This window comes from Sinohyriopsis cumingii, chromosome 15, assembly GCF_028554795.1.
Source record: "Sinohyriopsis cumingii isolate HCF-2022 chromosome 15, ASM2855479v2, whole genome shotgun sequence".
Classification (NCBI taxonomy): domain Eukaryota; kingdom Metazoa; phylum Mollusca; class Bivalvia; order Unionida; family Unionidae; genus Sinohyriopsis; species Sinohyriopsis cumingii.
The window spans coordinates 2,926,493-2,952,913 of record NC_142975.1 but is presented as its reverse complement, the minus strand read 5'-3'; the positions used below and the strand labels follow the sequence as shown (position 1 = coordinate 2,952,913).

General features: G+C 34.7%; 1 protein-coding gene across 3 annotated transcripts; it reads right to left on the bottom strand.

The window, feature by feature from the left end:
• Positions 1 to 26,238, bottom strand: LOC149781131 (uncharacterized). 3 transcript variants are annotated; one of them, XM_089935244.1, is made up of 7 exons: positions 23,382 to 26,238; positions 20,201 to 20,340; positions 16,320 to 16,422; positions 11,115 to 11,290; positions 9,099 to 9,303; positions 8,154 to 8,273; positions 4,779 to 4,915 (listed from the first exon to the last, which is right to left on the bottom strand). In XM_089935244.1, exons 1-4 carry the CDS (start codon positions 23,518 to 23,520, stop codon positions 11,136 to 11,138), a joined length of 537 nt encoding a protein of 178 aa, XP_089791370.1. In that variant the 5' UTR covers positions 23,521 to 26,238; the 3' UTR covers positions 4,779 to 4,915; positions 8,154 to 8,273; positions 9,099 to 9,303; positions 11,115 to 11,135. The 3 variants fall into 3 exon arrangements, with proteins under 3 accessions (XP_089791368.1, XP_089791370.1, XP_089791369.1); XM_089935243.1 differs by having other exon boundaries at positions 9,099 to 9,298; XM_089935242.1 differs by lacking the exons at positions 8,154 to 8,273; positions 9,099 to 9,303; positions 11,115 to 11,290 and having other exon boundaries at positions 1 to 4,915.
• Between the last annotated feature and the right edge of the window lie 183 nt (positions 26,239 to 26,421).

Genomic DNA, 26,421 nt, shown 5'->3' with positions numbered 1-26,421 from the left:
TTTATTGCTTTACTTTTATTTTATTTTCTAATGTACATAAAAAGCATAACCCATATACAAGCAAGCATAAGATGTAATGGTTGGCATGTATGGATATCGTAAGAAGTTTTTTGATGAAAACCCTATGTGGATATAAATTCTTCTGTAGTAGTGATAATAGTATTTCCAAAGTTGACACATTGGTTTTCATATTGATATCATACCGACATAATTTATATTCAGGCCTAACTAAATTTTATAAGATTTCTTCTGATGAGAAACCCCATAAGAGATTTCATTTAGGAAGAGTAAGGATAAGATTTTCAAGATGGCTATCATGATGGCCATATTTTAAGCCAGATCAGCACATTTTTAATACAGACAAATAGATATCATAATTAATCTTGTCACACACACACACACCCCCGGTCAAAATGACTTTCTATTTACGGAGGAGTCGCGATAACAAGATAGTGATAACAGATATGCACCATTTTCATTTAGCACCATATACAAAATGACCTGGTCATAACCAAATGTTTGCATGGCTTTGCATCAAGGTGTTATAGGGACACAAATATTTTCAAACTGGCCACTGTGGTAGGCATAGTTTATGTCAGATCTTCAAAATTTTCTTAACAATGCAACTAGATACCAAAACAATTCCTTTTGTGAAAATACCATGTTGATACGACTAAAGATGGCTCATGTTGTGACTAAATTGGATGTCAGTTCGACGCAATTTAGATTTAGGACCAAGTCAACATCATACAATGTCCTATAGTAAAAAAAACCATGGTGATGTTCAGAAGTAGCAATAAAAAGAAACAGAACTGTGTTTAGGTAGGACCACCTGACATCATACAAGTTCTTTTTGTCAAAAGTTTATGTCAATTTTCGTTCCTTGTGTAGCAACAAGATTTTCAAGATGACTGCCACATGGGACAGCATGATTTTCATTCAGGACGTGAGGTTTTTTTGTGAAAACCCCGTATTGATATTACCATCCATTCGGGTTAAGTTGCAACAAGATTTTCAAGATGGTCATGCCTCAGCAGTACCATTTTCATTTAGGACCAACTAGACTTTGGGATGACTGCATGTAATGTTTCATGGTTATTACACGTTTAGGAATCTTATTGACAAACTTGTGCTTAACAGACAGACAGAAGATAACAGACCATCTAGTTAGCTCTTTTGGTCTACGACTAGTATAGCTAAAATCTAAATACCTGTATATGTATTATAAATATATACAAACTACTTAGTATAAATACAAATATTTCATCTTGTTGTTTATGGATTAATTTTCTAAATGTTTAATTTCCAACATAGATTTTAATGATTTCAAATACACACAGCTGCACAGTTGCAGAAACATTAATATGGTTGTGCTGGACATCCCATCTCCCACTGACAAAATTAAAATGAACAGCATGAAAAAAATCCCCAAAATCTGATTATATGTATGTATATGTGTTTTGATCCACAGCGTTGTCATGTTTGCCATACATATTATGTAATGGCTTACGTCTTCATCATCATGGGAACCACCTTAGATTATGTCAAAACTGAAACTTTTGCTTCAGCTGCTGGGTACATCATTGCAGTGATGGTGGTGCAATTACTTTTCAAGATGGATAAACAAGTTTTTGATCCATTTCCAGTGATTTTATTTTGATTGCGAACTGATATAAAAATGTCAGTAACAAAACTCATTCAAAACTGCTGCCAAATTCTCAAAAAGCTCACATATCATTAAACCCTAAAATGATGTCTAATTATATACAAGATTTCCACATTTTTTTTTAGAGTCAAGTTAAAATGCAGCAACAAATAGGTTTTTAAATAAATGTGAATGTGACTTACTCTCCCCTGCATTAGTTTTTAATAATGTGAGGAACACTGTTCCCAATTCATTAACATGAAGGTATCATGTATGCAACCCAAATTATGCCATTCAACTATAATGCACAGGTTAACCAAGAAAAATAGGTCACTGTGATCATGTTCTGGTGAGGTTTTGTCTGATGCAAGGTACCCCTTGACCGAGTTCCCAGGTAGTATCATATCCACATATGCAGCTACTAATCCAGGTCACAAAATCTCAGCAAAACCTTGAAGCAACAAAGTAATAATTGCAAAAATGTTGATCACTGTAATCTATTTTAACTTTGGAAGGGTCAGAATCTTACAATTATAAGACTGACCAGAGTTCATGAAGACTCAAAAGCATAGATCTTGATAGGATGGGAGGAAAACAAAATTCTTACAATTTGGTTAACCTGCCTGTAAATGTTGCTTCCGATACCAGGGTTACTATACCACTAAGCTATTCTGTATGTTGCACAGGTGATATAAAATCACGGACTGTGCAAAGAGACCACAAGGACCCAGACTTGGAGCAAGACAAGTAGCAAATAAAGATTTTTGGACAAGGCACTTTCATATAAGCTATCTAGATGTTGCTGTTTTCTATTATGTATGGATAGATAAATATGAGAAAAAAATGTATACCCCTTTATTACCATAATATTACATTACATTGCTTTTAAGTAGCTTTAAAGGAATAATGTTAAACAAACTCATTTCAATTCATACACCTGAAAATGATATATTGAAATTGCACCAGACAACTCATAAAAGGGAATAAAGCAGAAAAAAAACCCAGCAAAAATTAATGCATTACATCTAAATAATCACTTGCTTATGCTGCAAAAGCTGGTGAAAATAATCCTAACATAAAAAGTTAGTTACTACCTTTATTTTTTTTATTAAGATAGCATATACCAAGATTTAACAAAAGGCTCAAGTGGGCCTGTTGTAGCTCGTCTGGCTTATGCAACTATTTCACCAATCAAGTTTATGTAGTAATATGAGAACAAATTCAATCTAAGCTGTCTCCCAAACTTCTATCATGTTGATTTTACCTAATGTATGATATCCTCAGAGGTTATTTCAAAACATAAAGGCACAATTTATATGTACTGATAGTCTCTTTCTCATAAACAAAGTCATTTAGACCTTGATGATAATAAACCAAACAGGTCATAACTATGGCTTCACAAGTGCAATCTGATAAAAAAATCCATCAATGCTTGGATCTTATTTTAAAAAATTCGGCAGATCTTGACAATGTAAACCCATTATTCTAGTTACGATGAAAGTTATGGTCTCCAGAACGGTAACAATCTCAGCCAATCACACACAAGACTGCCTCATAAATATGCATAGATCTCGCTTAGTACTGTACAGTTCAAGCTTTTGATCTTCATCAAAGATCTGCATGATATAAGCTGAAATTTCAAGTTTGTTCAAAACAGGACCAGAAATATGGTTGCTAGAATAACAACAAGCCTGACTAATCAGATGCAAGATGCTTCCTCAATAATATGCATTGAACTTACTGAACTTGTTTGAGGTCTTATTGCTATAATTTTATCTTCAAAGTTGGATCAAACATAGAGCAGAAATATGACATCCATCATGGCAACAAGGTTAGCCAATCAAATGTAAATCCCTTCATTAAGTTGCATACATCTCGCTCATTATCAACATCAGACATCTTTATGATATAAAATAATGTCTCAAGTTTGATCAAGGCCAGATAAGAAATAGTTTAGTAAATCAGATGGAAGATTACCTAATTAATATGTGTGGATTTTGCTCATTATCAAACTCATCTGAGTTCCTGATGATAATGTAGACATTATTGTTATAATTTTTGTTGCAAATACAAATTCCTAAATACAAGTGTAAATGTCTGATAAACAAATTCTTAACATTTCTATATTTTAAAAAATCTGATTAAGTATCTTGATTTAAAAATTGTGATAAACATATCAGCCATTGTTTTACACTATTATTTCCATTTTTATTTTGTATTCATCACTGATATTAATATTGATTTTACTGCAATCTTCATATTTTAATTAATACTTTGAATTTTTTTTTGCAAGCATATACATATTGTTCTTCATCTTTTCTATAGTAATACTAATGATGATGATGATACTAATATCTAAATTGCTTGCTCTATTAAATGTAGTCAAGGCATGGATATTTTAAATGACAATTATGAATTTTAAACAAATATTACAAAGCATTTTTTTGTTCAAACTGCACTAATTTGGAACGTTCGGCATGTAAAAAACATGCTAAATGCTATATTCTACCTGCACTACATTTTTATGATTCAGATAATTCCTTTACTGTTTTCTCATACCCATTTTCTTAATTTTACTGGATATAGCAGCTGGTATCTTGTATGTGCCAACTTTGTTATTATGCTAGCATCCATATCAAAATCATGCATGCAACTCCATCTACTAAAAAAGTCATCTTTTTTAACACTGCACTTGCTGTTGATGACTTTAAGTTTCCAAATTGAAACTTTTTGTGCCGATAGAACAAGGTTAAGTTTGAAATTTGTATGGTATAAATTAATTAAATAATACTGAGCTAAATAGTAATTGTGCTTTGGCAAATGCTTTTGAAGACAGGATGTATGGTACAATTTCATACTGGACCTGAGGCAAACTCAAGTAAAGCTAAAAAGAAAAAAGTTTCTATGTGTGTACATGTTGAAAACTAAGCACAATGCCATTTTTAACTTAAAAGACAAATAATTACTTGTTGTGCAAATGACATTACAACTTCATATTTATTCTGACCCTTTGTATCTGATAGTAAACAAAGTCCTTAATATTTCGCCATGATCTTGATCCAAGGCAGGGTTCTTTTGCAAGAACATTAAGTACATCTTTTTGCCTAGGTACTTTGAGCATCCTGATGAAACAACCCAAGTGCTGGAGCACAGCATTCCTTTCTTGACTTGTCCAAGGTCTTCGCCAAGTTTTAGATTTGGTGCTTTCATGTCTCTTTGTTGATACTGCAACTGGTATAGTGCTGGTACATATCTTTCTAGATTCAAGACCTGAAAAATATAAATGATTTCTGAGATAACAAAATAATTATGTTGATAAGACTAAAGAAAAACTTTAAACAAAATTCAAACAAGGGACTGATGCTCTATTAACCAGAGGATCATATAATTTTGATTTTTAACGTAGCTTTAGCAATTTTTCAGTCATATTGCTACGATGTCTGCAATGTGGTAGCTTATAGTGATGTCTAGCACTGAGGCATCATGCCACAGGCATGTAGCATGATGTCCCACCCAGTTACATTATCCTGACACCAGGCCGACCATTCCTAACACTAACCTCTTAATGCTGAACGCCAAGCGAGGCAGATGTTAGTACCATTTTTTAAGTCTCTACTAACCAGAGGAAACAGCAACTAAAATTCATATTCTTTACAATTGGTGCCACACATGCCACAACAAATATCTGCAGAAGATAATGGGGGGGGGGGGGGGCAAGTTAACTACATGGACAAACTAATTTATTTTAACTTTAACCATCAAAATCAGCTCAAAAAGGTAATATTAAATTAATACTGGATAGGAGTTTTAAAATACCATTAAGTAAAACAACAACTAACATGGACCTGTTTTGATACCTCTACACCATTCTCATGGAAGCACATTTGGTTGCCTGCTGTAAACAGCAGCCATTTTGGGCTGGTTTTCAGAGTGCCACCTTCATGGAAAACACCCCGTTAGATACAACATTCATTGATGTGAATGATCATTATGTCAGATCACACGGTCAATTTTAAGCTCTAGTCCTAATCTGATATTTAAAGTAACTGGCTCAGATTTTCAACTCTCCAAAAACGAAGCTGCGGATTTTGTTCAGTACTTTCTGGAGTTTGCATGATCAGAATCACGACTATTGAAGCTTCAATAACACAGGTAAGGGCACTGATGTTTATGTACGCATCAGTGAGTATTTATAATTTATCAGCTTCAGGTGATTTAGTCATGGAGACATAGACAAAGAACTGATAAATTTAGAGTGTGAGAAATGGCAGCTATGGTTTGTTATATAGCTTCAAATGCTTGACAGTAAATGAGTTCTCTAAAAGCACATAAAAAATTATTCTGTGAAAAATAATTATACAACTATAACGATCAGATTTTACTCTTAAATCTTTCTATACATAATAGATGTATACCAAAACTGGAAAATGGTTAAAATTGATGTTGAACGTATGGAGTCAAATAGGTAACAGATGTTCTATTTATAGTAAACTGCACTGTATAAATCAGGTATCAACTGCCTACAAAGCCATACATTATATGAGGTAAAAGGTTAAAGTGTTATATATTTATGTAGCACAAGATCACTTAGTGCTGAATTGCTTGAGAAAAGAAATGAAAATTGTGCATTACTTTTAAATTGCCTTATTTTAACTAGGCTTGGTATTATTCATTTCTATATTTAATTTCAATTACTGTGGTATAGGTGGGAATGGCCATTATTCAACCTGTTTTTGACCATCCAGCATGTACAATGGACTTGGGAGCTCCAGATGGCTCAGTGACCTAAATGCTCCTCTTTACAGCTCTCCCACATCTGTCCGCATGGGTTCAACTTTTGGCTTGACCAACATGAGTGTGTAACAAAGCTTGGCAGTAGCTTTCCATGGGTTGGTGGTTCTTCTTCCACCAAATATACTGACTGCCATGTATCATATGCTAGAAATGGTGTTAAAACCAACAACACCAAACCAAATGTACATTTGTCTTGTATTCAACATCATTTCCAGTAACACATTCTCTGTAATGAAATACTTCAAACTTTCAAATTATTGTCATCATCACCAACTTCAGCCACTATTTGCAAAAAGGAAATCATCACCTAATGATGAACCATGTTGATAGTCCGCCATGTGGGGTTGTCTAGGTGGCACATATTTTAAACAAGAATTTGTATAACTGCCTTGATGAATGCAAAGTTAAAACTATAGCAAAATGCTTGTTCCAAAGCCCAATGTACCTATTCAATTAAGCTTAACACCCTTCATGTCAAGCTGAAGTACCCAGATGTAATAGTTCCCTACCTGAAAAACAACATTGCAGTAAGCATACAAGATCTTGACCAGCAGCACAACTTATGTTTTGTGGAATGCCTCAAGGGTTAAAAGATGAATAAAATTCTATACTATGCTGAGTATACACATGATCCTTGAGCTAATTTGTGGGAGTTCTTGCGCTTCACTGCTTTCTAAGGGCTCAAATTCACAAAACTTTTTGCACAATTTGCACACTCATGCACCCTGGCAGCTTCTCTATTTTAAGTAACAAAATGCAGGATGAAAGTGGGGCCTGGGGTCTAAAGCACTCAAATTTACCAATCACTGCCATCTCACCTCTGAGTGGGTTTGAGTCCAGCCAATGTTAGTTGCTTCCAGTGAGTTGGTGGTTCTTACCAGGGGTTTTTGGGGATCTTCCTCAAGCAGTTATAATGACTGCCATGTATAGAATATCATGCATTGAAAATTGGCATCAGACCCAAAACAACAACTGTACAATAGAATGGAAGCAAAACAATCCTCATTACCAAAACAATACATGCATTAGAGGCATGTGACATTTCACAAAACGTCTTCTCAGTACAGAGACTTTGTTAATGGCTGTACATTACAAAAATCCTAATAATTTTATAAGTTCATATTTATTTAAAAACAGATTGTGAAATTAGGGCTGATAAAGTGTAAACTAGCTGTTTTCTTGGATATGTAATCTGTTCCGCTTTTTGTAACTTTGAACTATACATAAACATAAATTGATAAATGGAGAAAGTATTTATCTACATATATACCCTGGAGAAATTTCATTAAATAATAGTGTACAAAAATAGAAACACATTATACACATTATTAAAGTCATCAGCTTTTAATGATATTTGAAGTTTATCCAGTCAACAGTATCTAACAAATCTATTGGTTGATTCTAGTGACAGAAGCTACATATTTTTAATTACATTTTTAATGCAAAAAATTAACATGAATTTCACTTCTGTGCCGTGTACACATTGAAAAATAATGGCAAATCTGAACAGTATATCCCAAGGAACAATATTACCACAATCATTTATAACAGATTATGAAAATTGCAATCCATGATTTGCTCATATGATTTTACCGATCAATCTTCAAGTATAGTCTATCGCCAAACCCTTAACCATGACATCACAAAGTTCTATCCTTATCAATGAGTTAAAAAATTATCAATTTAATATTTTTATATTATCATCACATTTTACCTGGAATTTCTGCATTCTCTTTAAGTTCATCTGAGATCTCCCCTTGCTCCGTTGGCCCATTTCCTGTTTTAATTTCTTCTTTTGCAATATCTCCATTTTCTTCTTCTGGCACAATAATATCTGACAAAATAGTTTTCATGTGATAAGATACAAATGACAGACTTGTATTATTTAATTCTTCTTGCTACTATTAAATTATGATTGATATGAATTAAAATATCCCACGGTGACCTTAAAAATATGGATCATTCTTGATATTGGGAGGTTTTTTTGGGGGGGTTGAGTGCCATTTTCAGCACATGATAGACTATACATGGCGGCCAGTATAATTGGTGGAAGAGGAGCTTGGGAAAATCCCTGTAAGAACCACATACCCCATGAGAAGCTAATGAAAAGCTTTCTCACTGACTCTCATTGGCCAAGGTCGATACTTGATCCCATGTAGACAGAGGTGTGGTGGCTGGGATCAGTAAAGGAGAGCACTTTAGACCACTCAGCCCCCTGGGGAATCATTGTAATTTGAATTCTACCTGCAACACTCACCGAGAAGCTATGTTAATTTATAAACATCTGGTTTCATTTTTGTGATGTTCATAAGACTAAAAAAATGTTTCCTGTTTCATGCAAACACAAAATTAAAACTTAGGTCAGTCAATCAGTAAAGGTGCGTTGTTGCTTTGGGGTTTAATGCTATTTCTCTGCATAAGATAGGCTATACATGGCATCCAGTATAACTTTAAGACTTATCTGCCACCAAAGGCCATTAAATTTCTTTGCCTCAACTCATCCACAGGGACATGGGTCATAACTGAAGAGATCAGCATTGGAATGCCATAATTGTATCAAGAAATTATAGAGAGACATGATGAACTTTTGAAGAAGTTTCCTAATATATATCACTCAAAGATTTGCGGGATGGGGATAAAATGAATATGAATGCGCTACCTTATTCCGCCAGTACAAGTTCTTTCCATCTCCATAGTCATATCTAAACTCCTCACCACTGTCAATATTTCTGGTTGCAAAGAGACAAAGCCTTGGGTAAGAATTGAACACCTCCAATTTCATTTGTGCATTGCACGATTTTGTGTGGTCTGCAGCATCATTCACAAATTGGCACATGTGTCCTCTTGTAGATGTTGCATCTATACTTAAGTAAAATAAAATGCAACTTACAAAAAGTTACATCTTCCAATCCTTTAAATAGATCAACAATCGTAGCAAAGATCTGTCCATGCTATCTACTAAAACCTAAAACAAAACTGTCAAGTCACATTAACCTAGATCCTAGAACTGAATAGGAGATGATGGGAATACCAGCCACCCCATGACATATAACAAGTTCTTAAATTATAATTACAATGCCCACTTGTCTACATCAAATTTTAAGGGACAGATTTGCAAGACACCAGTGGCCTTTTGCCTGATCTTTAATGCATTGAAATAGTTCAATTTTGTACATGCATAATTATGTCTCAGTGCAGATGTCTTTACAATGCAAGTCTTAGAGTGTTGGGCTTTACACCTCAATGATGCTATGGACCACTGCAAGGTGGTGAGTTTGTTTACTGAATTCAGAACATCTGAATGGTCCTTATAATTTAGTCTTAAATCACTTTCATCTGCATTTGCCTAAATAATCCTAATATATGCAGAATGGGCTGTAAAAATACTTCACTATCATACTTTCCAGTGTTAATAGGCAATTTTCTACACCGCAGAATGAATACAAAATTTTCTTAGTCTATGGCATGTATCTAGAGAAAATCTGAATATCAATCAGCGATAATATGCCCATGATCTCTTCTTCCAAGTTTAATATTTGGTGGAAAAGGGGGTCTATTATTGCCAACACCCACAACCCTGGTAAACTGAAATCAGTCTGTGATCTCAGTCATCTTATTTAAAGCCATCCTGAAAAAGTGTTCTTTTGAATTCTGACTAAAAATCAAATGAATGTACCACTAGATGCTATTCTCCGTTTATTTTCAAACTCAGTATGACCAAATGTTAAGTGCTGAAGATCTACTAGGAGTGAAAAAGGACTAACTCTTATTCAGCTAAATTTGGGGATTATGTATAAATAAATTGTATAAAAGTTTAGCTAAAAGAAAATTGCACAAAGAGACTTTCAGTGTAACTTGAAAGGTGTTTCAACATCATGCACACAGCCAGTTAATTTAAACATGCCCCCAAAAATCTAATTTAGACTGTATTAAAGGATTGCAACTATTATATACAACAAATAGTACACAATTCCCAAACAATTTACTTGGCTGAAAGGATTTGTTTTTTGTCTCTGATATGACCTCTACTCTATACCATGTTTTGAATGGCATGCAGGGAAGAAGCCACTTTCACCTGATTGGTTGCACAGGTTAATGGAGCAACTCTGCTGGTGAAAACGTGTATTCATTGCAAGCAAACACTAATGACGATTTTTAACGTAGCTTTAACAATTTTTCAGTCATATCGCTACAATGTCTGCTTGTGGCAGTTTATAGCAAACATTAATGAATCAAAGCTTAATTCCTGATTATAGTTTCCGTTTCCATTCAAATTTCCAGCTAGCAATACAACTTTCACTAAACTAATTGCAGAAATTGGAATTTGTACATTGAGTCATTTCTCATTTGCAACATAAAACAGATTAAAACAGATAAAAAAGGCCTGTTTTATGCTAAACACTAAATAATACATAAAAAAAGATATTCCCACATATAGCACTCATATTATCATGCAATTTTAAGGTTGAAGCTATGTTCTGATTCAAGGAACAATTTACTCTCACATGGAGAATTTTTTGGTGTTATCAGCAATTTTCTTCTATTTGAATTTCTCTCTGTACTCACTGCATGAGGTTTTAATTGTATACTTTTTAGCCCACAAATCCTTGCAGTTTCAGCCCTGATAACTGTATTAAATCTCAGATATATAATAATTATATTAGCTGAAACTTACTAATGTGTCTTCTGATGATATTTAAAGCCAGAGATAACATCTGTTATATTTATGATTTCGTTGTTCCCTGCTATATCTTTTCTCCCTTCTCTCAGCCTCTGTGTCAATCCTTTCCCCTACATACTCAAGTAGAAAATCACCTCTGTTGAATGCCACATTTGCAAAGACACCATAACCTATAATGGGCAAAAGGCAAAAGCAATAAATTAAAAATTAAAATAAGCATGCAAAGGTGTTCCTAATAACCAAAGCTTAAAACTAGAATTTTATGAGGATATATCTTGTGTAATAAAATGAAGCATTATTTTGTAAGGATGTTATACATAGTTCAAAGATCCGATAACCTGACACCCGGGACGTCTCTAATTTCAGATGAGTGAGGAGCTCATCCAGCTTATTGAAAAAATCTAATTTTACCTGACAAAGCTCCAATTATGCTGATGAAATGTAGAAATTTATTTTTAAGATGTTGACCTGCCATAACATAGCATGTCATGCTAAAACCAGGATTTCTATTCCCAAAACCCCTGACACTTTATGTTTAAAAAAAATATGATTTTAAGTAAGTTTCGAAAATAGAACAAAAATAAATACTTCAGCATACGCCCATTACATGTAACATGTATAAATGGTAAGCAGTCATGTCTAAATTTGATGTAAAGCTCCTTCTGGCAGTTTAAATAAGGCAATTAAATGGCAAAAATGTCAGGTATAAACCACTATTGCATGATTAACTGGCTCACAATAGCTAATGTGGTGCATTTGAAGACTAGTGGGTGATCCCACTGTGCTAATTTGCACAGGCAAAAAAGGTCACAAAATGGAACAACCTAAAAAAGGTAAATCAAACAGATGCTAGATGCATGTAAAAAGTGTTCCAACTGGAAAATGGGGTCCCATCATCCCAGCCACACAAGGTTGAAAATGAGGTCCCATCAACACTTAAAATCGGGGTCCCAAATGCATATATAGTTAGAACGGGGGTCCCCAGAATGCAATGCCTCAAGTGCAACAAAACGTGATCACCATGAAAATGGATAAAGCACATGACTAGTGCTGAAAGAACACAAGGCCTTAAATGATTCCTGGAGTTTTATATTATTTTGTTTTGTCTCAACCACTTACAAGATAAATTCAAATTATTCACCAACATAACCAGATATATATTTGTTTTGAACACATCTTGGTCGAACCCAGTTTCACATCAATGCTGGGTCTGATTTTTGGGTAACAGGTGCTTAAGCAATGTATTATAGATTACTGACAAGTTCGTGAATGGCAACAACTTTTCTTTTGAAGTCAGATTTTACCCCATATACATAAAATGAAAAGCTTGATTACTAAAGTTGCTTGAATAGTGTTCAAATTTCGAAGGTGATTTAGGAAGCAAAGCAAGCAAAACTAAATTTCAGAACTCTTTCTTTGACAGTTTTCTTTGTGAAGCATGCCAGCAAAAGGGGTGGGGGGTGGAGGATTTGATTCTGGACACGTATGGCAAACAATTTATTGGCTCATGATGTCATTTCTGTGTGTACCATCAAATAGGAGACCATCTTTATGTTAAGATATTCGACACATTGAATTCAACCTTCCAATTAGTTAATTGACCTATTCTTTTCATTATGATTTTATCAGTGGAATAGATTGGCTGACAGACAATAATACACACATGCTTGTTTTTTGAACAGTTGCTTTGTATTGTTTAAAAGATTAACTATCTGTACTCGACAGGCATTTAATTGTAATCCAGGCTTGTGGAATTTTAGTCAGGGCTTGTGATTATTTTATAGCCACCATCCCTGGGCATTTGTTGAAATTTTTAATAGGTATCTGCTTTAACACAAGCAATAATTTAAGAAAGAAAAAACAAAAAGTGTTCAAACTGGAAATTGGGGTCCCATCATCCCAGACACACAAAGCTGAAACCGGGGTCCCATAAATGCCAGTTAAAATTGGGGTCCCAAATGCATATCGTGTATGCACAAATAGTTTAATTCCCATGAATACAAAATGAAAATTGAAAAAAAAGTACAATATTGTGATTTAAATCCCAAATAGTGCTAAAAGTCTGATCACAAATCCAAATGTACAAGAAAGTGTTAAAACTGGAAATTGGGGTCCCATCATCCCAGACACACAAAGCTGAAACTGGGGTCCCATAAACGCCAGTCCCAAATGTATATTCTGTACAGTAGTCCCCCTCTTATAAGGCCACCCCTACTGCAGCAGGGTAGTGGCCTTATAATGAGGGTGATGATAAATGTGAATAGTAAATACATATGAAGAAAGTCACAAATACATTTAATTTTAAAACATTTAATAATTTCATTAAAATATCACATGCAGGTTGTGAAATAAATGAAAAACTGTTTCATCATTTTCAAAAGAATGTTATGAATAACCATTATTATAGTTTTAAAACTGTCTTTATAATTATGTTACAGATCACATCATCTGTCACTCTGTTGGTAACAGTCTAAAAAAAAAAAAAAACAGTTTCGTCACAATTAAAAATATCCTTGCTGTCATATCCCCTGCATATATCATTTAGTCTTTTGTTCCAATCTTCGAAAACTTCATTATTAAGATCTGCTGATTCTCCACTAAGGACAGAACACGTAATATTGTGTCGCACTTAAAATCCGTGCAACCATCAGTTACTTGCAGTAAAGTCCTCATATCCCAATTCAACTGACAAAATTGTTGTCTTTTCTTGTCATTCAAATCAGGATACAAACATCTCCTGGCTGAAACAATCTTCCCTTCTCCGTCCATTTCACCTTCCAACTTCTGCAGAATCGTTTCCTTATCTTTCACGATATTGTTTATCTGAGTCTTTCCAACGTTAGTTTTCTGCAAGGTTCCTCGACACCCCCCCGAACCTCTTGGTCAGTTGAATTACTTTCTCTTTTAAACTGATTTTTCTTTCCTCGATGACATGTTGATCTTTTTGCAGTAAGTTATTCATGTTGCCAACTACAAAACTGATAAAACAATTTTTTATGCATTTAAACAAATTGCCACTTGTTTTTAAAGTAAGTGATCTTGTCACGTGATTTGTTAGTCGCAGTTCGGTACCCTACTGTTTTTATACATTTCTTCACACTAAGTGAGTGAAGCCAAAATGGCTTCGATATGTACCATTTAACATCACGCAGATTTGACCTCGCGGCCGTTAGGATGTAATTTTGACAATTATTGTCAGTAGTATTAGCAACTAATTATCAAAGTGAACATCTTACTAAGAGAAGCCATAAAGACTATCAAACCATTTTCCTGCTGACTTGTGTATTGTACATCAATGCTGCCACTTCTCAGCTGTTATTACTGTTCAATAATTGCAATCTTAACAATTATCGAAGTGACTAAACCAGACATCTTATGATAACACAGCTGTAAGGCTATTTGGATTGCATGTACTAACCCTTTCATATGGATTAAAATTTTAGTCTTTCTCAGCTTTATGGAATAAATGTGGCTCCTTGTGAGGCGTAAATGATATAATATTAACCTTAGTGGTACATGTACTTTAGTCAACACTTCTTTCAGTAACGAAAACCTGACATCGGGAAACAGAAATCGGATTACTTAACACACGTTATGAATAAAATACTGGTTCTGGATACATATCAAATAAAATGCATACACTTGTGAGGGGTAAATTTTATATTATTGCACTAATATGCTGGCCGCTTGTCGCGTTAGGCAGGTGGCCTTTCATGAGGGGTACTTTTTACTTTTGAACACAAACTCGTCAGTGCCAACGGATTCTGGCTGTAAGGAGTGGGTGCCCGCTGGTCAGGGGGGACGTTCAAGAGGGGGACTACTGTATGCACAAATAGTTTATTTCCCTAGAATACAAAATGAAAATTGAAAAAATGGTACAATATTGTGATTTAAATCCTGAATAGTGCTAAAAGTTCGATCACAAATCCAAATGTATAAAAAAGTGTTAAAACTGGAAACTGGGGTCCCATCATCAAAGCTGAAACTGGGGTCCCATAAATGCCAGTTAAAATTGGGGTCCCAAACGCATATCGTGTACAGTAGTCCCCCTCTTATAAGGCCACCCCTACTGCAGCAGGGAAGTGGCCTTATAATGAGGGTGGCCTTTCTAGAGGGGGATGATAAATGTGAATAGTAAATACATATGAAGAAAGTCACAAGTACATTTAATTTTAAAACATTTAATAATTTCATTAAAATATCACATGCAGGTTGTGAAATAAATGAAAAACAAACTGTTTCATCATTTTCAAAAGAATGTTATGAATAACCATTATTATAGTTTTAAAACTGTCTTCATTATGTTACAGATCACATCATCTGTCACTCTGTTGGTAACAGTCTAAAAAAAAAAAACAGTCTCGTCACAATTAAAAATATCCTTGCTGTCATATCCCCTGCATATATCATTTAGTCTTTTGTTCCAATCTTTGAAAACTTCATTATTAAGATCTGCTGATTCTCCACTAAGGACAGAACACGTAATATTGTGTCGCACTTAAAATCCGTGCAACCATCAGTTACTTGCAGTAAAGTCCTCATATCCCAATCAACTGACAAAATTGTTGTCTTTTCTTGTCATTCAAATCAGGATACAAACATCTCCTGGCTGAAACAATCTTCCCTTCTCCGTCCATTTCACCTTCCAACTTCTGCAGAATTGTTTCCTTATCTTTCACGATATTGTTTATCTGAGTCTTTCTGACATTAGTTTTCTGCAAGGTTCCAATGTATTCTGGCCGAAAGGAGCGGGTGGCCACTGGTCAGGGGGGTACGTTCAAGAGGGGGACTACTGTATGCACAAATAGTTTATTTCCCATCAATACAAAATGAAAATTGAAAAAAAAGTACAATATTGTGATTTAAATCCTGAATAGTGCTAAAAGTTCAATCACAAATCCAAATGTATAAAAAAAAGTGTTAAAACTGGAAACTGGGGTCCCATCATCCCAGACACACCAAGTTGAAAATGGGGTCCCATAACACACTTAAAATTGGGGTCCCAAATGCCTATAGTGTATGCACATGCTTAAAACTGGGGTCCCCAGAATAGTGACTCAGTTGCACAAAACCCCAATCACCATGAACATGGATAAGACACATTATTAGTGTTGAAAGCACACACGGCCTTAAATGATCCATGGAGTTTTATATTATTTTGCCTTTAGTCACATACAAAGTAAATTTAAACTTACTCACCAACATAACTGGATATGTATCTTTTTTCGAACCCATCTTGATCCAGCCCCGTTTCACACCAGTACTGGACCCATTCTTTGGGTGAAAGGTTTCTCATGCCAGACTAAAACAAAATAAAGGTCCAATAAAGTGTCAAACTGAACTTAAAATCTTCTAACGGTCAGAATCCAGAATTATCTGCATAATAGACTAGTCTATATTTCTAAAAGATTTCATAACTGGTGGCTATAGCACTTATTGGGCTATAACTTATTTTAAATCACGTGCCCCCAGCCCCTTTAAATGTGTATGAAGTCAAGTAGGTTACAAAATAATAGGTGTTCTATGTATAGCATACTTCACTGTATAACTTTGCTAAAGGTGTATTATCTGCCTACAAAGCCATATATATGAGGTAAAGGGTTAATTATGCATGGTATTCTGCTTTTTCTACTGTTAGGGTCGTCCATTTAGTACGTACGCATGGTGGGGGTGGGGTGTTAACCCAAATGTGTATGCCTGCATATGGGGGGGGGTGTCACTGATAATGTACGTACGCATAGGAAACGGGGTGGGATAGTTTTGAAACCTCAACAATGATTTGTCTAATATGTAACCTGTTTGACAGGGTTCACTCGGTGTTTGAATTTTAGCCGACACTAAACAAACGTTTTAAAGTTACGCATTTATTTCTTTGATGCAGCCAGATATTCTGTGGACTGATTTATTAAACACGTTAATATTATTAATCCTTGATTGTTTTTGCATGGACTAAATATAGGCCATTCTATAGATCGGGGGGGGGGGGGGGGTCACAGTTGCATCAAGTGTATGTACGCAGGGGTGGGTAGGTAAAAAAGTATGCATGTGTACAGGGAGGGGTCAAGCTTTGCCAGATTTTTGCGTACGTACTAAATGGATGGCCCCTTATGGCTCTATTGTCTTTAAGCAATAAAAAAAGAGTGAAAAGCAACAAGTGTGTGTGTGTGTGTGTGATTTGGTTTTTCAATGTAGCTTTAACCCTTTCATCACTGTAGACCGGTTTTCTGGTCATGGGGAAGCAAGTCCATAAACCCTATGGTACACGACTATATATATTTTGGGATACCTCTAATAACTTCCTTCCTGTAATGGAGATATTATATTTGGATTATCTCGTGTTGAATACAACTAGAAATCTTTAGGCAAGAGGACACTTTTTGAGCATGTTTTCCGAATGGTGAATTTATATTCAAAATGGTGGAATTCGATGCAAGATGAGAATGAAGTGTCAAATTATGAATTATCAAAATATTTTGCTGTTGTGACCTAATACAGTTGATTGAAAATGAGAGAAACCATCTGGACAGGCATTTGACTGTGCTTGTGGGTGACAGTGATGACGATGAAGAGGACTTTGAAGGTTTTGAACCAGAGGAAGTGTGAACTCCACATATTTGTTCTGGACGAAACAACTGGATTTATTTCAGCTTTCTGGGAGAGTTGGACCCATCAGAGTGTTAGATGGCTCCAGAAAAGCTCTTGAATACTTTCAAATCCTTGATTTAGATGAAGTTTTTGAAAATAATGTTCATGTAATGAGGCAAATAAAAAATTGCTTCTGCATTTTACCTGTTGTGTTACCTGTTTGCAACTGTATTTTAAGTTACAATAGATCTACATATTTTATTGAATTAGTTATACAATTTGACTTTTAACCTTTATTTTGATACTTAATCCATCCAGATATCTTTAAAATTGGCAAAGTTATGTTATTTCAAAATCCACAGGTCATTTTGCTTTAAAGGTCCAAAGTTTCTTAATATGTTTAGGGCTCTATGCCTGCAAAGTAACTTAGTGATGAAAGGGTTAACAGTTTTTCAGTTCTACCCAGTCACATAATTATATCGAGCCAACCAGTCCTAACACTGATTTCTTAATGCTGAGCACCTAGCGAGGTGAATAGCAACAAGTTGTGTCAAATTCAACAAATAGTTCATTTTCCTAGAATGCAAAGTGAAATTTAAACAAAAAATTTAAAATTTACAATATTGTGAATTAAATCTCAAACAGTATCTAAAACAAATCCAAATGTATGATGTTCCAATTCAATTCCAGTGGTATTCCAAATAAATTCCAATACTGAATGTGTTGATGTGCCAAGTCAGAGAAAACTTGGATTATGGCTTGGAGTGTGGTGATGTGCTAATAGTCTTTTGATGTTTCACAGTAATATAATCCAAAATGTTCTCTGAATTCACTACAATTCCAAATTAATTTTGAAGTTCAAGATTATTACTGAGCATTAATTTCAGTGAATAATAATTTGAAATAAATCCAACCAAATTAAAACCTGAACACAGCAATAAGACCGATTTTGCTTCAGATGTTAATGCAAATATGCACAATTTTTCAAGTAAACAAAATATATAAAAGCTAAGACAATAATACAGCCAGGATGTAGGCCAGTTTCCTTTAAGAAAAACATTTAAAGTTGTGCACAAGTTTAGGAATTTCCCAGTGAAAAACTATTGTCTTTCACTCTGAATCAAGAAAACGTCTACTTCATCGATAATGATCTGAACATTTTAATCTATGATCTTAGAGAAATATTATCTATGTATCATGTTGTTTAAAAAATAAATGTCATTGGTCAGGTACAGCATTAACTTGATTTTGGACAAGTACAAAATACAGATATACAATGATATATAATCATTAAGAAAAGCAAGCAAACAAATATACATAACCTGATAACATTACATGTACATGTAAATTTCAAGACACCCTGAATCGGGGACTGACCAGTATTCCGTCTGTTTTTTGTACATTAAACTCAAATTCAATATCATTTTCAGGCTCAAATGGTACATTCATGAACACTTCTCCAATAATCTGAAGTACTTCAAAACTTGAAAAATCAGTCAATAGCCAGTTTTTCCCCAATAAAGATGAACCATTTGCAGTTTTCTAGGTAGCCTTTATTTAAACATGCATTTGTAAAACTTCCTTGATGAATGCAAGGTCAAACTATGAGAGATTGATTGTTCCAAGGTCAATCAAAATTAGTTAAGAACCATTTATGTCAAGAACAATGAAGCGTCATGACAAGAACCACAAGACTTCTACTGGCAGCATGACTCACGACAAGCACTCTGTATAATGTGCAAAGTTCATTTAAACTACTGTATATACTTGTGCATAAGCAGAATAATTTTTGGAAAAAAATAAAAGCCTGGAGAGGGTTGGGCAGCTCATACATGGGCCAAAGTATATATCTGAAAATGTTACTTTTTTTGGTTGGTTACCATAATGGCTGTAAATCTTCAGACATGAAAAGATAAGTATTTTTTCTGCATCCCAAGATTTACATGCATGTCCAAAATAAAAACAACACTTTTAGTGTCCCAACACTTGTAGACACAAAAAATGTCATGACAAAATTGTCATGATTGACACAGGTCAAACAGCAGTGACCAGATCTTTCAATAACCACATCAATAAACTGTTATAAACTGCTATGATTCTTTTTGTTATTATTTGGAATGTATGTATTTTCTGATTTCTCCAACATGAAATTAAATAAAGGCAAAAAAAGATTTCATAATTCTCAGGCTGGTTCGAGCCAACCCAGAAGACCTAGCTGGTTACAATATAGTAGTACTAAATATGTAGCATTATAAGTAATATTTAATTTAATAAGAGTAAATGAGCTTACATGACCATGCTGACATGCACTTTAATTAACTTAAGAGTAATTCATGTCCAGTTCATTGGAATTGTTAATTAGATATGTCTCATGCATTTAGTTATTAATAGTGTATGCAAATTATGTGAGCAGTCAACAACTGAGAAAATGGAGACTTAAGGTGTTAACATCCAACAATTACTGATTCAAATCTAGTCTACATGTATCAATATACCTCTAAAGATAGACTTATTTGATGAGTGTCTTTGAGTATCATCATGACATCAGTTTCGGAGCAGCCATTGTATTTCATTGATATCACTAAGCTGATAATGCAGTTTTCGTAAGTTTCCTTGACAGTTATGTCACACTTTGCTGCAAGTATAGAAAATGCTTTGAGCTTGTCTAAATCCCATAAATATATACATTATGCATAACAATGACCAAAACAAATCAAATTGCCTATTACACTTTTATACCCATTCAAAATATCTTTACTTTTTTATAATGTCAGTGAATTGAAACCCTTGATGCAACTTGTTTGTTGCTGTCTAATGAATAAAAGAAGGGGACTTCTTATCTCCGCCGACTTCACATTTTGTTTATCCTATAGAAGCCCATTAATGAAATATCAAATTCACTGTTGAATTTAATGACACTGTTTTGTTCTTTCCTAATTTCCAGTACTGAATAAATATAATATATTGAAATCAATATATTTTCAAAAAGATAACTATTTCAATTTTGGTAAATTAATATTTACGTAATATTAGAAACAAATCTGTATCAAATGCCAAAAAAAATACAACGATGTTCAGGAGAAGAAAATACTGATACATATTAAGATTATTTATTGTAATAATCGCCATTGTTGCCATTTCATGTGGTCGTACATTTCTTATATCAATAATGACCACAAGTGGTGCTGTGATCAACCACTCAGAAACAGATGATGTTATAAACAAGGAAAGCAAAATGCGGTACCCATAAATAAACTCACAGAACAATGTCTGCAGCAATGAAAAGTTTAAAATTTAGATATACCAACAGGGCTGAGCAAATCCCATAGCCCGACGTCCCAGACATGTCATTTTTGAAGTCGGACAAGTAAAATTTTCCAAGTCGCAAGTCCGGGACGAGTGCTTTTTAAAAAAGTCGAGCTAGTCCTTATGTTCGTGCTTTAATCACTATATGCCTTTATTTGGCCAATCATGCCCTCTGGACATCCTAAATACTTGATTCTACCCCTCTTCGTGTATATATTTACATCCTATTACCGCTTGACTGCATATTGGGTTAAGCAACCAAATTATCGGCAAATCAAAACACGTCAAACAAAAAAAGCAAGTATGATCAATTAGCAATGTTGTAAGCGGTTTTGTTGCAATGAGTTTACTCAGTCTAGATCATAACGTATGCCTCACTATGATTTTAATCCAGCGAGTCCGTGTAATTAAATTAATGAAAGGTACTTTAACGACATCAGTGTTTGTTTCCTTTATGAACTGATTAAATGACAGTAATGATTCTTTAATTAAAACCGATTATACAGATGATTAACTTCTATGTGCGATATTGTGTTTGAAGCAAAACAATTACGCTAATTAATGAGCTGTTTCAGTTCGTATTTAAAAGAGAAAATTGATGTTATAATCACTTTAGAAGTACATGTAGTTGTCAAGCATGCTGATAGTTACTCTGTGGATAAAATGAGTTTGCTAAATTATTTTCACAAGTAAGGTAACAACGACGATTCGGCGAAGGTAAATTTGTTTGAAAATGGAGGGATAAAACGTAAGACGGATGTGCAGTAGCTATTTCTGAGTGTGAACGAGGATTTAGTTCAATGAACTTAACCAAGACTTCTTTAAGAAATTCCTTAAACCAAAAGAGTTTACAAATGCTAATGAACATTTCTGCAAATGGACCAGAGCTTGGGGACTTTAACCCAGACACAGCTATCAACTGCTGGCTTAGTACTGGTGCAGGTGGCAGACATATACATGGACATATTTTCAAATCCATCAGCTAAAACATATATACATGAACCTGAAGAAGCCAAATGTATAACAACCAATGTTTTTGAAAAATTAAATTCTTTTAAGAAATAATTATGTTGTATATCGTTTTATTTTTGTTTTTCTATGGATTAAGCACATACGTCTCATCAAATTTCGGCAAGTGATTACCATTTTGGGACCAGTGAAAAATAAGGTGGGACTAGTGAATTTTCTGGAACCACTTGTCCTGGACTAGAAGTAAAAAAAAAAATGTGCTCAGCCCTGTTGGTACAGGTATAATGATTCTTCAAAGTGTAAATGAACTTTTAATCACACATCGTTTATGAAGTATTCCGCGATTTGTTTAGGGCTCAGAAACATACCGGAGGATATACTGGAGTGATTTGAGTAATAAGACGAGCCGGACAATGACGTGAAGATTCAATCAGAAACAGACGCAGATATCATTCGCTATGCTGTGCGGAACTAACATATAACCTTTAGCCTCACCGAGGGTATCGTAGCTAGGATGGGTCAAAAGAAACTCAGATTTGGGAGAATTGACGCAAGCCCGATTCAATTCCAATTTTCACTGGTTGCCATGGAGCAAATTTTACTTAATCACCGGTTGAACAAACTGGGATTTTTTAACACATTATGTAACATGTAAGGTTACATTAGTGTCTACTTCTTAATTGAGGATGCTTTATTTTGGAAATGATGTAATTCTCCTTTACAGCGTCTGCTATAAAAGCGGGAGCCTACATTAAGGTATTGCTTTATGATATAGTTATTGTCGACCTATGTATGCTAATTGTACCACGTAACTCCCCACGTCAGTAAATGGAGGCGTAAGGGGCTAAAGTGGGGATTTTGGTTATTTTCTTTACTAAATGGTTTTACCGAATGCTTATTTTTTCTCGGACATGTCGGCTTAAATCAATCTTCTTATTTTCTTAACAGGAACGAAAACTTCCCATACTGTTACGAGTTATTATCACTATGGCAACAATTGGTGTGCGGCGAGAATTGGTCTCTAACCAGTATAACACATAACAGACACACTTTAAGTTAAAGTTTAACACAATTTATTTATGACTGTTCTCTTTGTATGAACAGCATATAATATGGCATTTCTTTTGCTGCAAAAGCAATAGTAATAAATATTTGACCCACCATTTTTTAAAATTGTTTTATTATTCTTCAGATCGAAAACGACGAAATCTATTCAAATTCAAATAATATTGCGCCCTGCAAATGTTTTTAGCCGGTAAAAGTATGAACCGTTCAAAATCAATATCAAAATATAATTTTTTCCGCTTGAATGAGCATCAGCCTGATTACAAAATAACGCAGACATAGTTAGATTACATTTTAAATGAAGGCGTATTAACAAAAGTCTTTAGAAGCACCTACCTGCACCAAATTTTCCGAGATTTTCTTCTCGCCAGGTCCCATAGCATGGTGCCGGAAACAAAAGACACGCATGCGCGAAGACGGGATTTCCAATTTTGTGGTCCGAAGACGGTACGCTTTTTTTTCGGTGTGAGATCATAGCGAAGTAAAAGGTGAAATTGGGGTCAGTTTTAATAACTATTTTTTATAATAAAAAAGGGATAGTAGATTTTATTTTTATGGTTTTCAGAACTGGGGTCTTTTGTAACTGGGGTCTTTGCGTGATGAGACCCCAGTTAAGGGGGAGAGTGTTAAATAAAGACCCCACTCTCTACAGAACACACACGCACACACACACACACACACACACACACACACACACACACGTTTTTAACAAAACTAAAGTCGTCTTAATTAAGAATTTTAATTTGTCTATTGAACTGTACATTAAGTGAAAATTAAATTAAACAGTAATAAGTGCAATAAAAAATACGAATAGCAGCATCAGTAATATCAACAACTACTATTACTACAGTGACCGTTATTATTATTATTATTATTGGTCCGGGTACTGGTCGTAATGGTTGCTGTAAGAGGAACAAATAATAATAATAATAATAATAATAATGAGGACTTTGTATAGCGCATAATCTTTAGAAGCTCTAAGCGCTTTACAACATTAAACAACACCTATAAGATAAAATACATATAATGATATGATTACAAAAACAAACACCATGCAATTAGAAAACATTAAAAAAACATGCTGAGGATATTTAAGGTAGGAAACATTATTAGGTCTTTAAGTTTGTTCTTGTAGTCGAAATAAGTGAGGTTTGAGAGCCCTCTTCAATGTGATCACTGTGTCTTTATGTCTAAGTTCAGTGGGCAATTCATTCCACGTTGCTGGGCCCTGGTATGCAAAAGAACGCTGTCCAAATGACTTTGTTTTCATAGTGGGAATAATGAGTATACGATTGTCAAAAGAGGAGAGTAAGTATCTTGCTGGTGTGTACACTTTGGTGAGGTCGGATAGGTATGTTGAACTAGAGTCCGACAGTGATACGTAGCACAGAGAACAAATTTTGTGTTTGATTCTGGATTGAATGGATAGCCAGTGTAGGGTACAGAGCAGCGGGGAGGTGTGCTCTGATCGTGGTACTCTATGTTGATCCGATCAGCTGTGTTTTGAACATTTTGAAGTTTTTGGAGCAGATATTGAGATGAACCAGACATAATTAAGCTACAATAGTCCAGTCTTGAAAGTACTAATGAACACACAAGTGTTTTAGTGGCATGAACTGAAAGATATTTGCGAATTGAGCTGATGCGTCTCAGCTCAAGATATGCAGCCTTGCATATGTTCATGACATGTTGGTGCAATGTGAGAGTACTGTCCAGAGTAACACCTAGGTTTCGTACTGATTGTGTGAATATAATGTTGGTGTTGCTGATATTTATTGTTTGAGACGGAAAAGGTGACAGACAATCAAGACGAATCTAGCTCATTCTTCTATATATCTTAACCGGATCTTGTCACACGATTATATTTTATTGCATCGCACAGTATTGATCTGCTCTCGGATAGAATATTTATTAATGCGAAGGAAAATCGATATTATTTTTGGTGGAAGTAATTTGCGCAGAAATAATTGTCAGTCATCAAAGTTCCCTCTTTGTGGAAAAGTGGTTTCTCCATCAAATCCAAAAATTCAAACTTCTACCAATAAAGTGAATATTATCCACCCACCCCCACCCCTAACGAAGATAAAATGGTCGGTGCTCAAGACTTCATAATTTTCTATGGTGTATTCAAAGCTTCGAATTAACAAACTGTTGTAAGGTGATGCTCTTGTTTTTCTCAAATCGTCACCGCCACCAAACGTCCAGGTCTTTATGCAAATTTGGCAATGTTATTATTTAATTTTCGTTACTTTTCGGTCAACATATAAAGCAAATATGACCGGTGACAGTTCAAATCGAGGTTGACATGATGTTGAACTGTCAGTATTTCCAGAAAAGCAGTTTGTGGTTGACTTATTCCCTGAATCAAATAAAATGTTAGCTAAGCAAAACTTTGTAAAAGTAATACGTCTGAAATCGTGACGACACAATGTACATTACATTACGCAGACATGACGTCAATGCATTATTATCGAGATATTAGCTGGATCGAGTCCATTGATTTCTCCGGCTTCTTTCAAGGTTACACAATGGCAAAGGAATCAAACTAGAGTTCGTTAATGAAATGAATTGGTATTTAACCAGTTTTATTGTGATCATTGAACTGTACAATACATTTATCATGCGATTCTTAAGAGAAAATAAACAGATACGAAAGTATTCCACCTCTCAATTGGGTAGCTTTTTAGTGTCGGTACCAATAGGTGGATAAAACTGCTTCAAGCACGACAGCAGTATGCAAAGTTACATGTTAAGTTTTAATTATTTTGTTTAAGACTCGGAATTTCCCTAATTATAGGTCGCTTTCTCAACAACTTGTAGCAGCTTATATTGAATTCGCTCGACGGCTCATTCCTTGAAGTAGTAAAATAAATAAATAACGGAAGATAAATCTCAGCTTGAGATTCTTTGTCAGCCAATGATAAAAGCGTTTGATTTATAGCGTCGCTTTTGATTGGCTGAAAATGAAAACTTATTTTTAAGCACAGGCTCGGAGTTCAGTGATCTTCAGGCCAGGTCCGTTCGTATTGGACGGCCTACTCGATTCAAGTTTCTTTCTCGAAAATATTCTGACCAATCAAGCAGCTGGATTTGTCTATTTCGACTAAGACTCACATGTCTGGATTAGCAGTGCCGAGTAAAGTTATGACGATGACCTAGGTGAAGGTGCGACATGATATTTGAAGTGGACGCTAGAGAATAACCCAGAGAAAAATTCTCCAGATTGGTGACCACGTATGTTTGCACTAGGAATCAAATGCAGATATATGATTAAAGAGAAGGTAGAAGTTTTGGAATTGTGTCCTTATTGCGTACTAAAAAGATAGTTGTTATTATATCGCTATGACATAAATTATGCAAGGCGTGTTGTATGTCT

Coding starts and splice junctions, on each gene's coding strand:
- LOC149781131 (XM_089935242.1), bottom strand. CDS start 23,520: ATGATCTCACACCGAAAAAAAAGCGTACCGTCTTCGGACCACAAAATT. Junction 20,341..23,381: donor TCTCGGAAAATTTGGTGCAG/GTAGGTGCTTCT, acceptor CTATACTTGCAG/CAAAGTGTGACATAACTGTC. Junction 16,423..20,200: donor AAATAAGTCTATCTTTAGAG/GTATATTGATAC, acceptor ATTTTGTTTTAG/TCTGGCATGAGAAACCTTTC.